Raw genomic sequence first — 14,809 nt, 5'->3', positions numbered from 1 at the left:
AAACAGTAGTTATGAAAAGTAAAATTGTTCTCCTTTGAGGTGTGTACTGATGTTAAAGAGGGGTCTTCAGGGGCATCTGGCTGGCTCAGTTGGTTAAGTGTCTGACTTGATTTCAGCTCAGGTCATGAACTCAGGGTTATGAGATCAAGCCCTGTGTCAGGCTCCACGCTGGGAGTGGAGCCTGCTTAGGATTCTCTGCTCTTCCCCCCCACCAAAAAAAAAAAGGAGTCTTCATACTTAAAAATTGTAAATTACCACTATTCGTAATCTTCCAACCCTGCCCCTTTCTCTCTTTCTCAGGTGATACCTCTCGATCCCAGAACGCCAGGGTCACGGCCTGAGCCGAAGGCAGACGCTTAACGACTGAGCCACCCAGGCGCCCCTCTGCTTACAAGTTCTATCTGCCTAGAATATGTTTCGTCCAACCCAGCTGCCATTTGTTAAAATCCTACTCATTCTATGAAGTCCAGTTCAATGCCACCTCCTCCAGACCCAGAACTTTTTTCTACTCCTGCACTCTGCCCTGGGGTCTGGCTGGATTGCTCTGTGGTTTGAAAGCTCAGTGGAAATTCTTGCTTTTGAGGCTTTGGGTGTAGTGGTGGGTGGCAGGTATGTGGGGTCAGAAGTTCTGGGTTTAGGGGCGCCTGGGTGGCTCAGTCGTTAAGCATCTGCCTTCGGCTCAGGTCATGATCCCAGCGTTCTGGGACCGAGCCCTGCATTGGGCTCCCTGCTCAGCAGGAAGCCTGCTTCTCCCCCCTCACTCCCCCTGCTTGTGTTCCCTCTCTCGGTGTCTCTCTCTGTCAAATAAATAAATAAAATCTTAAAAAAAAAAAAAAAAGTAGTTCTGGGTTTAGGCCCCAGATCATAGCTTCACTCTTTGATGACCTGCTCTTTGATGACCTGAACTCTCTGTGAACCACAGTTTCCTCTTCTGGAAAATGTTGAGAATAATAAAGCCCACCTTGCAGTCTCACTGTGAGGGTACTCCCTGGCCAACCCACTCACAGAAATATTGTCAACATCAGATGGGATCGTGTAGGGGAAAAAATACAATAAACGGTTAAATAAATGTGATCTGTATTCATAACTTTTATCTTTATTTCCCCTGATAGTTTCTTATAAAGTACCTTGCATGTAGAAAATAGTTAGTAATTTGTGGTAATTAGATAGAAGTAGAAGTCAGAATCTGGTAGCAACACTGGTTTTCATGACAACTAAAACCCATATCTCACTTCCTATATTCTACAACCTACAGGCAGCAACTAGAGCATTCCAGGCTTTCATACCCAGGGAAGGGGTGATAGGATAGACAAAAGAATACAATTTTGGCTTTTGAGTTTCTTTTTTTTTTTTTTAAGATTTTATTTATTTATTTGACAGAGCCAGCAAGAGAGGGAACACAAGCAAGGGGAGTGGGAGAGGAAGAAGCAGGCTCCCAGCGATGCGGGGCTTGATCCCAGGACTCTGGGATCATGCCCTGAGCCGAAGGCAGACGCCTTAATGACTGAGCCACCCAGGCGCCCTGGCTTTTGAGTTTCTAAATACACTTTCAGAATTTATAATAGTGGTTATTACCAATTAGTGGTAATAACTGGGCCCTTTGAACTGGAAAAGCCAGAATACCAAAAAGTCTAGGCATAAAGTTTGCATCAAAGCAGTACATGTAGGAGCATGGATGATAATGTAGGAGCCAGCTTTTCCAACATTGATTCCCAGGCCAGGAAGAAAGAGGAGAAAGAGTCTAGTAATAGAGTGAGAAGCAGGTGTGGGTCCCTGGGATGATGTCCTGCCTCCCAACCCAGGTCAAACTCTAGAGTAAGGGAGATGCAAAAGGCTCCTTAGAGTTGTGGATCTGAGAGCAAAAGAATGTGTGCCTTGACTGCCGAAATGAAATCAGAAAAGCAGCAGTCCAGTAGAGCAGCCACAGAAGAGAAGCTGGAATGTGTTGTTTCTAGACGAAGGGGGTCTATGGCAGTAGCTCCAAGTTCCCTATAGTTCCAGATTGGCACAGGAGAGCAAATGGAAGTTTCTTGTGTGTCCTTGAGAGGGACACAGAAGCCACAGAGAGGACTGGCAGACCTGAGGAGGCTTTGCAAATGGGACAAAGAGAATGCAAAGTGATCCACAAGGACTGAGGGCCAGAACAAGGCGGGCCTAAGGATTTTCAGCTGATGTGGTGGGCGGGGGTGTCAATGATCAGACAGAGACTGATGGGAACACAGATGCTCCAGCAGGTGCCAGCATGGACCAATGATGCAGATAACCATGGTAAGCCTGGGCCAGATGCCTCTTTCTACTATAACCTGGCATTCTGTAAACACCCCTTGTAACCATATAAGCAACCCAGATTCTAAAGAGAGCATTCTGGGATGCCAAGAATGTTCTGGAGCTTGATCTGGGTGGCAGTTAATGGTTGTAAGCACATGTAAAAAATAAAAAACTATAGTTAAGATGTGTGCATTTTACTAAATGTAACTTATACCTAAGAATAAAAAAGAGTCACCATTGAGATTAAACACAGAACTGTAAAGACTAAAGAGATGCTGCGTGGACAGCCACAGGCTCACTGTTGAGATGGGGACACCTGGTGGCCCCAAGTGTCCTAGTTTCCCCAGAGGGAGTTAGGCATGAGGGGTGACAGCTGTGCCAGTCTCGCCCCCTGACGCAGTTACAGGGCCCCACTGGTTCCCAGAATTTTCCACTGGGCAGCCCTCTCTGAGGCTGCTGATGGCCCCAGCTGCCTTCGGGATCATGGCTTGTTTCAGGCCTCACGCCAAGGGACGGATGCAGCATGTGGAGCAGAGAACACACAGGCTAGCATAAGCGGACAAGAGCGAAATTCAGGTTCATCTCTCATTAGCCATGAAACCTTGAACACTTATATCACTAAATTTTAGTTCTCGCATCTCTAAATTGGGGGTAAAAATACCGACCTCATTTTAAATGAAACAGTATTGGCAAGAGTTGCCACACAGTGAATGTTCTGAAAAGCACAGCTATCACTGTGATGTGGACCAGGAAATTAACCCTCATGTCTTATCACTGACTGTGGCCACACAGCAATACTGGTTGACAAAGGGGGTGTGTGGGAGAGGGTGCATCAGTCAACAGATGGATTTTATCTAGCTAGTAGCAAAGACATAGTTGGGCTGGTTTCCTTGCTTGGATCGACGGACTACTCTGATGTTGGGTCGATACAATCTGCGGGTCCCTGTCAATGACAACAGAAGTTCATCTGTAACTTGCAGTAATGAGACCTGCTTTTGCTAGGTGTCCGGCACTTAGTAGGTGCTTAAAAATGAAGCAGTTATTAGTATTAACCTGTGGAATACTTCCTCCTCTACTAGCCCACGTTTCTTTAAGCCAGTAGTGGGCTTCTTAGTGTCCTCTTAAAGCAAGTCAGGCAACTTTTGATGGGGTCTTGAGCAGTTTCTGAGGCAGTCCTCATATTCAGCTAGTAATGAAGAAGAGAAACGCATGCCTTCATTGATTCAACAAATATTTATGTACTATGATCCACAAACTGAGTAAGCCAAGAAGCCAACCCAGGCCATCAGGGTCAGCCATTGACCACATGGCTACCTCGTCCATACAGATCTCAGCTCAGAGCATGTTGTGGTTTGTGTCTTCTCAGGCCCAGGCCAAATGGCCAGGCTCTCACTCTGGCAGCCTCCTTTCCCTCCTCACGTCAGCCCTCAGGACTCAGCCTGACCTCTTTTCGGCTTCTAAGCTCTTCTTCTAATCAGCTGCTCTGTTATCTTAGGCATCCTTTGTCCCAAAACTAAATGAGGGCTGAGCTGGTCTCCCTGACCTCACACCTTTTGCTGCCCTGCTGATAAACTCACAAGCCGTTATTCTCTCATGAGTTTTTAATAATAAAAATGAAAGTAACAAATACGACAAAGTTCTCCAAATGAATGCAGCAGTTCTCCAAAAACTGAAGAATCTTACCAAGTTCTTAGAGCCATTGTCCCAGGTCTACAGTCTCTGGTTTCTGACTGCCTCGCTCATCTAGAGCCTGAAGTTCCAACTAAAGTAAGTTCTTGGGGCCCCCACTGGATGACATTCATCTTAAAAACCCTGCCTCCCATGTGAACGGTCACTCGGGCCTTTCCTTGTAGGTGCTTCTTTTACTCTTACCTTTCTAGAAACTACTTGGAGAAAATATGTTTCTCCCCATAATTCACCAATAAATTATGGCTAGATTACTGCAAAGTTCCTCTCTAGGGCAGTTCATTCAGTACCTGCCCCACACTAACTTTCCTCCTAAAAAAAACTGTCCCACCCTGGGCCCAGCTGATTGGACCAATGACAACTGACAATGGTAATGGTAACTGACCCCTGGGTTAGCAGTCTTCATGAGGCCAGCAACTCATGAAGTTGCCTCACATGGAAAGCTCTTTTCAAACGGCAATCGTGGTGACTGGCTGGGTCAATCGAAAGATCTCTTTCTGGACTGGGAAATTCTGGCATAGAAGCAATCAATGGATAATAGCAAGAGAGCTGAAAAGAGAAGGAGAAAGTGAGGGAGCAACTGAAGATCAGCAACGATGTGACAACTAAAAACCTTTACCACCTGATGGGGTAGAGAACACCAACATACTCTGATTCCCATTGATTTCAGTCCCACAAAGGTGGTATCGGCTTCTGTGAATGTTCTAAAATAACAAGATAAAATGTCAACTCTGGCACAATTTTCTCCATCTATAATTCTGAGTTAATTAAATATAGCACCAGTCCAATTCATTCTACTAACCAAGTGTCATATGAACGTGATAAAACAAAACTTAAATCATGGTTTCTTATAATCCTAATCCAGGAAAAAGCAAAGATTTGGGGATGGCACAGGAAAATGTTCTCACAGCTCAATGTCAGCCCAGTTTATTCAAGGCACAAATTGTCCGAAGTAAAGTTAAAATTAATGCACAAATGATGAGAAGAAAATTCTATCCAGCATCTATTATGTGCCAGGCATTTTACAAATAGCATCCTATTGAATCCTCATAATAACTTTCCCTAAAAGGCAGGTATTATTATCATCCTAATTTTACAAATAAGAAAGCTGAGGCTCAGACAATCTAAGTAACCTGTCCACATCCACACAGCAAATAAATGACTGAACTGGGATTTAAACCCAGGTTCCGCCTGACTCGCACCCACATTCTTTCCACTCTACCACTCTGCCTTATAAGAGACTATTAAGATAACTTGACATGTTTCACTTCTCAGGAGACCCCAACAACATTATACAGCCATCAAAAAGGCTCTATGCAGGGGCACCTGGGTGGTTCAGTCAGTTCAGCGTCCCACTCAGTTTCAGCTTGGGTTGTGATCTTGGGGTCATGCTCTCAGGGTCATGAGATCAGCCCTGGGTTGGACTCCGGGCTCAGCAGGGAATCCGCTTGGGGGTCTCTGCCTCTCCCTCTTTCTCTGCCCCTCCTCCCTGCCCGTGCTTGCTCTCTCTTTCTCTCTCTCTCAAATAAATAAATAAAACCTTTTATTTTTTTTAAGATTTTATTTATTTATTTGACAGAGAGAGGCAGCGAGAGAGGGAACACAAGCAGGGGGAGTGGGAGAGGGAGATGCAGGCTTCCTGCTGCGCAGGGAGGCCAATGCTGGGCTCGCACTGGGATCATCTGGGATCATGACCTGAGCTGAAGGCAGATGCTTAATGACTGAGCCACCCAGGCGCCCTTCAAATAAAGAAAGAAAGAAAGAAAGAAAGAAAGAAAGAAAGAAAGAAAGAAAGAAAGAAAGAAAGAAAGAAAGGAAGGAAAGGTCTCTATGCATATTGATCTGTAACAATCTCCAAAATATATTGTGAAGCCAAAAAAAGCAACATGCAAAATAGGGTGTATAGTGTGCCAACAGTCATGTTTAAAAACTGCAGACAATGAGTGGGAGTGATATACACACATTTACACTGTGCATAGGATATGAAGGACAGCAAGACATGGTTAAATGTGAACATGGCAAAATGTTCCACTGTCTCCCCTTCTGTTTTTCTGAATTTGGAACATGGATATGTTTTATCCATTCAAATGAATAAATACTCTTTAAACCCACAAAGTGATTTCAACAACCTATAAACTTCTGTCCCTTGTGGTGCTTTCAAGCATGAAGATATTCCCAGTTTTCTACATCTGAAACTTCAAAGCAAGTCATCCGGAAGCAATAGAAATCAGAAAGTGGGTTAAATAGATACCCAGACTCCCACAGCACTCTTCTCTTGTTTTCATAAGAATTAACACTCATAGGAAAATGAGTAAAATAGCCTCAAAGAGAAACCTGGTATTTTTTGCCTAGAAAGTGAATGAGATTTGGAAAATTTTGAGGTGAGGGATTACCAGAATAGGGGAATCAATAATAAACAGAGCATGCTCTATCTCTATCCTGTCTGTCTTCTTCTTCCTTCCACCTCTGATTAAAACCAAAATCTCTACTGAAGCTCACCACTTGAGAGAAAATGAGGAAGAGGTGGAGGAGGAAGAGGACGAGGACAAGGAGAAACTTTATGCCAAAATAATTTCCAGATACATTAAAGATTTAAGTATCAAAGCTGCAGACATAACAAAACTAACAGAAATTATAAGTGAATAAGTATATAATTAAGCAGTGGGGTAGGTCTTTCTAAAAACATATAACAAAGGCAAAAAACATCAAGGAAATGATCAATAGATCTGATGAAACACGAACTTTAAATTTTGTACATTAAAAAAGTCATAACCAAAAATTATGAGTCAAATAACCAATGGAAAATATTTGCAACATTACAAAACTCTTTACTATCTAAAGAGTTTTTATTAAAATCACCCAAAACTGAAAGGAGAACAAGAAACAGAAACACAAACTCCCTCCTCCATGAAACTGGGAGTTATCAGTAACCCCAAACCACAGACTATGAAGACTGGCAAACGGCTTTGTTGAGAGGAAAGAGGTCAGACCAAATGCCTACAAAGGAGTCTGTCCCTCAGAACCCCAGAAAGCAGGAATATTAAAGTCCCAGGGAAAGAGCAAGGCCAGGACAGGTGGGGCTGGTACTAGGGGTAGGTTTAAGAAGGATTTAAGCCTTCTGGGACTCCTCCCCACCTCTTGTGATCTAACAACACCACTCCCACTAGAAAAGAAGATTTATCCTCTGGAGAAACCAGACCAGAGAGGTTCTGGACTGGGGATGCCAGAAACTGAGGAAGACACATGAGCACATCACACTGAAAATAAGGAGGCTAAGTAAAGATTTACAAATATGCCCACACCCACACACCCACTGTAGAATACAGGCAGCTGTCTTATAGCCACCAGGCAAAAGCTGAACTAGAGTGAGGCCCTATCTGGGAAGGATTTCCCTGAGGTCAGATTGTTGGAGCAGTGGGGGTTGGGGTGGGAAGCGGGATGAGACAGGGCTGCTGAGTGTGAGGTTGCTCAGTCCCTCCTTCCACAGAAAGCAGAGTATTCCTCTGCAGGTTAGTAAGGCTGAAGGGGTAGGCAGTCAGGACAGAGAAAGGGGGAGGGCTGTGTGTGTGTGTTGGGGGGGAGTAACTGACTTGGACACATCACCAGAAGGCGTGACCGGCCCTGATGGAAGTAACTTGCTCTGATTAAAATGCCCTGAGGAAACTGAGACAATAAAATTGGCAAACAATTATTCAGAACTCATCGGTGCTGTTTCATAAAGTTTCCTCCCTCCCTCTACTCTCCCTTCCTTGCTGGACTCCACAGATCCTGCCTAGGCTCCAGCTTCAACAAAGATAATCCCACCGCCCATGGTCTTGACTCATGGCCCCTTATTCCCCACCGTCCCAGACTTTGTTTTGTTTCCCCTCACTACTGACCTATTCAAGAGGATACCACCTCCCAAAATCCCAAACCATGCACAAGATCTGACATTTGTCCTAGTCTCTGGGAATGACCGGGCTTGTACCTGGACTCTGTCATAAATCTCAACATCCTCAGTGAGACACACTCTGCTTAACCCGGCAAAACCAAGTTCAAGGTGTACTTTTAGACCTAGGCAAAGACGGTAACCGGGGATGGGGCCCCTATGATAACTACAGACGCAACCGATAGAATCTATGGGTCTAATTATTCCATGAAGCTAAATATAATTGTAATCGGATTGAAACAAACATAGTCAAATGGAAACAATAAAACTTAATCCTGAGGGTTCTCTCTTTTATCTTCTGTAAGACCCCTCATGAAAAGAGCTCTTCTTCCACACCCACCACAAAGTGCTGACCAGGCAAGATCCTGTGTGCCTCAAAATCTAGACACCGCTCCCAGAGAGACTGCATGGTGTACTGCAAAAATGTAGCTCCTGGCCTCGGAAAGCCCAGGGTTCAAATAACCCCCACTCTGCACCTTATTCTTTCTACCTGTAAAGTAGGGAGAAGTAACTATCTCCCCAGGTTGTGCTAAGGATTTGAAGTTACATATATGAGGGGTGCTGGGGTGGCTCAGTTGGTTGAGCATCTGGCTTTTGATTTCAGCTGGGGTTGTGCTCTCAGGGTTGCGAGATCGAGCCTTCCATCGGGCTCCAGAATCAGCGCAGAGCCTGCTGGAGATTCCTTCCCTCTCCCTCTGCTCCTCCCCCTGCTCACACTCTTGCTCGCTCGCTGTCTCAAATAAATTTTTTAAAATCTTAAAAAAAAAAAAAAAGAAGTTACAGATATGAAGTGATGGCTAGAACCCCTGGTTCCGATTAGGCTTCTGCAAATTGTAGTCATTGCAGTCAGGAACCAAGTATAGATTCCAAGCACCATGCTGTCCTGGCTTGATGGCATTAAGAAGATAATGTCACGTCTCACCACCTCAGAAAATTTCCAAAGAAGCCTCTTCTGACTTTCAAGTAAGTAGAGGCCTGGCTATGTGTGTGTGTGTGGAGGGGGTGTGGTGTATGTATGTGTGCCAGGTATGAGCTTAGGAGCCAGTCCAGGCAGATCTCTGAGGAGTTGCTGCTTTCCCCTGCTCCAGAGGAGAACACTGAGACTGTTCACACACCTGGAAGAGGTTAGCAGCTTCCAGGACCCGCTGCACATTCTGCTTGGTGATCAGCGCCTTGCTGGTGTACGTGTAATCCAGAAGAGTGTGCATGGTCTCAGCATCAACACCTTTGATAATGATCCTCTTCTCGTACTTTTCCTTTAAATCGTTGCAGAACATGGCCCTGGAAGAGAGATGAGTGAATGTGAGTCCTACCCTGATCGTTAGTTCTAGGTCTAAACAGATCCCCCTCACACCTATCTGCCCCCATGGAACAGTGAGGTTCCCAAGGTCAGGGCCTGGGATGATTGCTCTCTGTTCCTCCAACACCCAGCACGCACCAGACATTCAATCGATACTTCCTGAACTGTCCTGCCCTGCTATGCCCAGCTGTGGTCCCTACAGCAGTCCCAGATCTGAAGGGGCAGTAGGAGCCATACTGGCCAAGCTGGTGGGATCTAGAACTACTTTACTGCACCAAAGAACTCCTGCAATGGCTCAGAGTGCTGGAGATTCTTCTGGGAGCAGTGTGGGGTCCCTCCCCTGCCCAGGCCTTATCTGTACTTTCTCAACGACTAGGTACCCCAAAACAGGGTTTCTGAATTCATTCTCAGTTCTCATTCCAGCTTTCTTCTGGCCTGGAGGCCTGGCCCCACACCCAGGCCTGCCAGCTGGGGCTCAAATGCTGGAAGGGATTTAAATATCAGGCAGTCTCTGGACTTCGTTGTGTCACCCTAAAATTCATATATTGAAACCCTAACCCACCAACATAGATAGCGCTTTTAGGAGATAATTAAGGTTAAATGAAGTTGCAAGGGGACAGGGGTCCTAATCCAATAGGATTGGTGTCCTTAAAAGAAGAGGAAGAGATACCAAAACTCTCTCTCTCTCTGCCATGTGAGCACACAGTGGCTGTCTGTAAGCCACGAGAGTCCTCACCAGAAGCTGACCATGTTGGCACCCTGATCTTGGACTTTCAGTCTCTAAAATTGTGAGAAAATACATTTCTGTTGTTGAAGCCACCCAGTCTATAGTATTTTTAATGACAGCTCCGGCTGGCTTATACAGACGTTCTCTCCCCTAGCCTCTCGTACTACAGAATCTAGGAGGGACACATACGCACAAATAATAGTTTACAAGGGTCAAAAGACTTACAAAGTGCTGTGCTGGCCAGGGATGGCTGCTCATGGAGAAGGAAAATGTAGCTATGTGACAACTGTGGATAGGACTTCCAGGTAATAAACACGGGAAGCAGATGCAAGAGTGTGGGGCATCCAGAGGATCTAGCTGGATTTGGCTGGAGCCCAGGGGCTATGAGAGAGGGTGGGGAGAGATCAGTGCAGCCAGATAACCTGGGTCCTGATTGTGGAAGGTACTGGAGGCAGGCTAAGGAGTTAGGTTTTCATTCAGTGGGCGACGTGGAGCCATTGAAGGGAGCAGAAGCAGACTCAAAAAGAACATTTTAAACAGGTGTGTTCTCACTTTAGTTTGTTGGTGACAGGTGCCTTTAGAGTAAAGCATTAATTGCACCCAAACAGAGCTGGGAGGCTTGCGACAATGCCAAACCCTCGTCCCAGAAGCCGTACTAATTGAGACAGTCCTCATCCTGCTAGGCAACTGGACCTCCTGAACTTGACAGGTAAACAGGACCCTTAGAGAGCCATTATCTCCCAACCAAGTCATTGAAATGGGAAGGTCCCAGGGTCAAGCCCTGATGATAGAATGCACTTCCCCAAACTGGGACTTCCATGCCAACACAGGGGGATTTACCCCTAAATCCTGCTCTTCCTCCCTTCTCCGCACCTCCTTTTCACCTCTGGGGATCCCCCATCAGTTTCTTTCCCCCAATTTCCTAATCTGCAAAACAAAGGTAACTGCTTCTGCTTTCCCAGGAGCAATCATAGACATCAAAAGTCAAAAGTCCCCAGAAAGAGAGAGATTGAGAAAAAGAGAGAGAAAGAAGAGAGAGAAATCACTTGACTAGCTGACTTTTGAACCTTTTGTTTTAACCAATGAGATCTTCTCCTAGGGTCTCCTTATGTCCTTCCCAGATCCTTATTATAATCAACAGTAATCCTCCCACCCTTCTCTCCCTCCTCCTCTTCCCTCAACTGGCCTCTTTCTCCTTGAGAATATGACAGCAAGCAAGAAAGAACAAATGAGAATTCTGCAAAGTTACTAAATCCCAACTTGGAAGCAGAGAGGCAGTGATGTCATTTGGGCAGATGACTGATTTACAAACCACTTTTGTCAGCCATAAATCCTCTTGGCCAGAGAGTCAAAGAGCCATCTGCAGAACCACGTGCCTTTTAAAGTGGTATCACACAGGACTCACCTTGCTGCCTCCTGATCCCATAAAGAACCCGGACATCACAGCAAGCACACAATTTCATCCCAACTCAGCCTGTCCAGGATCTGGACAACTTCACTTGCTAAACCTCCCTTTTTTTCAGTCCCTAGAGCAGCGCCGCCCAATAGAAATATAATGCAAGCCATATGTGTAATTTCAGATTTTCTAGTAATGATGTTTTTAAAGGTAAAAGGAAATAAAATTAATTTTATTTAAGCTGATATACCTCAAATGTCATTTCAACATGTAATAAATATTTTTAAATTATTAATGAGATAATTTACATTCTTTTTTCCACACTGAGACTTCAAAATCCTTCATGTATGTTTGTACTTAAAACACATCTTGATTCAGACCAGTCATAATTCAAATGCTCAACAGCTTTACGCAGCTAGCAGCTATTCTGTCAGATAGCACAGCTCTAGAGCATCACCCAGCCACCATCTTAGGGGGTGAAGTGAATGCCACCCACATGAATGTCATGTACATCAACGTGGAAAACAGGACATCTGGCAGGAGAGTGTGGGCAGTGCTGATGGGGTCGAATGAAGCTTCACATAACTGAGTGAGGTACCATATCGACAGAGTCCCACCAAGTGAAATACAGAAATGCTATTTCACCTACAATGTGATTTTAAGATTAGTAAAAAGTGAATTTTTTGAACCTGTATGTTCCAATGAAAACTGGAAAAGCCCAAAAGAGAGATGTTTTATTATTAAATAAGATAGGTACATAAATGTCTAATTCAACGCCTTACACTCTGAGCGGCTCTTTCGAAGTCTATGTATTTCCCATGTGACACAATTATTGGGATCTCTGGGGTCATCTGGACTCTTGATCAGGCTATCACTGCTAGACACAGCTTCTGAATTCTCTCTTGGAATCAGTCACTGAATAATAATCCTGCTCCAGCTCAGCCCCTACCTGAGTGGGACTTGATTGCCCAGAAGCTGACCCTTGTGAGATGGTGATGTGTTAGGGATATAGGAAGAGCAGGACAGGGGAAGGGAGGAGGTCAAGCAAGATAAAAGTTGTATACAAAGTAACATCCACCTGATCCTGCGTGGGACCACTGGAGAACACACTTCAGAGTTGTCCCCACAAGAGGCAAAGAAGCTGGTCTGTGATTCGCCAGCATCTGCTGACAGTCTTAGTTATGGGCCGCCCAGAAGTAGGTAAATTCTCAGGCACTTCTGGCTTTCTGTGTGTGTGTAGTGGATGTGTGCACAAGCAAAGGGGCTCCAGGAGCCTAGGAGAGGGCAGGAAGAAGAGCCTGCTGTGCTGGCTGTTGGAAGGCAAAGGGCGCTGTGGTCTAGTTTAGGCTCTGATGCTACCTCACTACATGACTTTGTACAAGTGAGCAAACCTCAGCCTCCTTGTATGTAAACTGATATAATAATAGTCCCTACCCCACTGGGTTGTTGGGAAGAATAAGTAAGATAACATAAACAAAGTGGTTAGCACAATACCCAGCACTTACTAAGGGAAGGCATTTTAGAACAGATCAGAGGAATCTTGGCAGGCTAGTGGGAGATACTTGGAATAGGCAGGCCCATCATACTCTGCCTTGCAACTCTTGACTCGCCAGCATTTGGCCTGGTACCTATCGGGTAAGTGGGTGTCAGAGTCACTGCACTGCTGTCCACTGCCCCTCCAGAATAGAGTTAGGGCTCGGGCTACACACAGTCTGGTCCAGAGACATTAGCACGGTGCCTGTCACATAGTAGGAGCTCAATAAATGTTCATGGGAGAGAGAAAAAAAGTGCTCTAAAGACAGAGCCCTCTCTCTAGGGCTCTTTTTGCCTGCTTTGGCTCCTAAAGTCCCAACATTTCTCTGCTCTCCTCTGAGACTTTGTCACTGCTTTTCTGTCACTTAAATACACTCTCCTGGGCCATGATCATGCTCAATACCAACAGGGTGAAACTAGAAGAGATCTACATATTTCTCATAAACCAAACTCCCAGGCCTCCTGCTGCTCTCTTGGGCAGTCCATGGAAACACTTAGGCAAAGCTGGGACCCCATAAAAGGTATACAACCTATGTAAGATGGGTCAACCCTAGATTTCCACTTTAATAACAGTAATCTCTTAGATTTATGTTTGTAACACTTTGTAGGACAAAGAACAGTACCTTCTTTGATTACTATACCCATTTTATAGCTGATAGACTATAGAGGTAGAAGTTAAATGAATTGGCCAAGGCCATACAGGCTGTCAGCAATAGAATGGAGATGAGAATCTAGGACTTTGGGCTCTTAGTCTGGAGCTCAACAATGCTGAAATCAAGAAAATAAGCAGGAGTTCAAGGCCACCTTTGGGGGTGTCAACTGAATGAGAGCACCATGTGAACTGGACCAAGTTTCACTCTCTGAAAAAAAAGCTGAGTTACTTGCTAATATTTACCCCTTGGCTTATGCTCAAGATAAATAAAATTTTTTTATAATAAAAAATACTTTCTAGACAGACACTGACCAATTCTCATGAGATTCTTGTAAAACAGAGAGAGCTATTAAGATCCTCATTTTATAACAGAAATAGTCTCAAGCAGGGAGCCAGTTGCCCAATACTCAGCAGTGAGTCAGTGCCAATCCTAAAATAGAGGCTGGGCGAGTGAGCTCCTCTCCCACAATAGCCATAAAAATCTCCACGGGCCCGAGAGTCTCCTGGAATGAAGTCAGGGTGTGGCCCCAAACACAGCCTGGGCGACACTCTTTTCCAAGCTCTGCCAGCCTTACTTTTCAGTCATTCAGGTCTCCACTCAGAAGTCACCTCCCAGAGAGGCCTTCCCTGATGCTGCCCCCAATCTAGTCACTCCCTAATATCTTCACTTCTTTTCTCTTTCTTTACAACCTGTCACAACCTGAAATTAACTAGTTTAACAGCGGTCTCCCCACTACAACATGAGTGGAGTGAGGGCATGGATTGTGCCGTGCTTATCACTGTATCCCTGGGGCTAGAACAGTGCCTGGAGCCTAGAAGGGACTCAGTAAATATTTGGGAGAGAAAATGAATGAGTGAATGAATGAACAAATGAACTTGTCCTTCCTAACCCCTATGTGTTTGCCTTTGACAGGAATCTGCCCCTCCAAAAATATTAAACACCCTTGGGAGAATCAGGCTGAGGAGGCCTGCCTTATGTGCCCTCCACCCCCATACAGAACTCCCATCACACCCCCAAGTCCAGGGTCTGGAGCTTGGAAAGGACACAGCCACACTGGAACATTCCACTTAGACCTCTGATGAGTGCTGACATGCCCCTGCAATTCCTAAATGTTACCAACTCAGAATCTTTCACCCACTCCAACATTACTACGGTTCATTGCCCTCCCTGGGCCTCCACACCTGCCTCTGAACCCCCTGCCTCCTATACCTCTAACCCCAATCACAGGCCCATAGACCAACACCCACCCCACCATCCCCACTATCTCATTTCTAGATTAGTTCCACCCATGCTGCCCCCTGCTCTGTTCTTCCTTTAA

General features: G+C 45.2%; 1 protein-coding gene across 1 annotated transcript in view; it reads right to left on the bottom strand.

The window, feature by feature from the left end:
• The window catches only part of KLHL6 (kelch like family member 6), a 51,632-nt gene that overhangs the window by 22,221 nt on the left and 14,602 nt on the right, over positions 1 to 14,809 (bottom strand). Inside the window, exon 2 of the mRNA XM_008705270.2 lies at positions 8,998 to 9,163. Coding sequence (XP_008703492.1) covers positions 8,998 to 9,163 — 166 coding nt within the window. The remainder of the gene's footprint in view (positions 1 to 8,997; positions 9,164 to 14,809) is intronic.

Source organism: Ursus maritimus, unplaced genomic scaffold (genome assembly GCF_017311325.1).
Source record: "Ursus maritimus isolate PB19 unplaced genomic scaffold, ASM1731132v1 scaffold_4, whole genome shotgun sequence".
NCBI classification, from domain to species: domain Eukaryota; kingdom Metazoa; phylum Chordata; class Mammalia; order Carnivora; family Ursidae; genus Ursus; species Ursus maritimus.
Note: the sequence above shows the minus strand (reverse complement) of the source record. Positions and strands in the feature narration are given on the sequence as shown.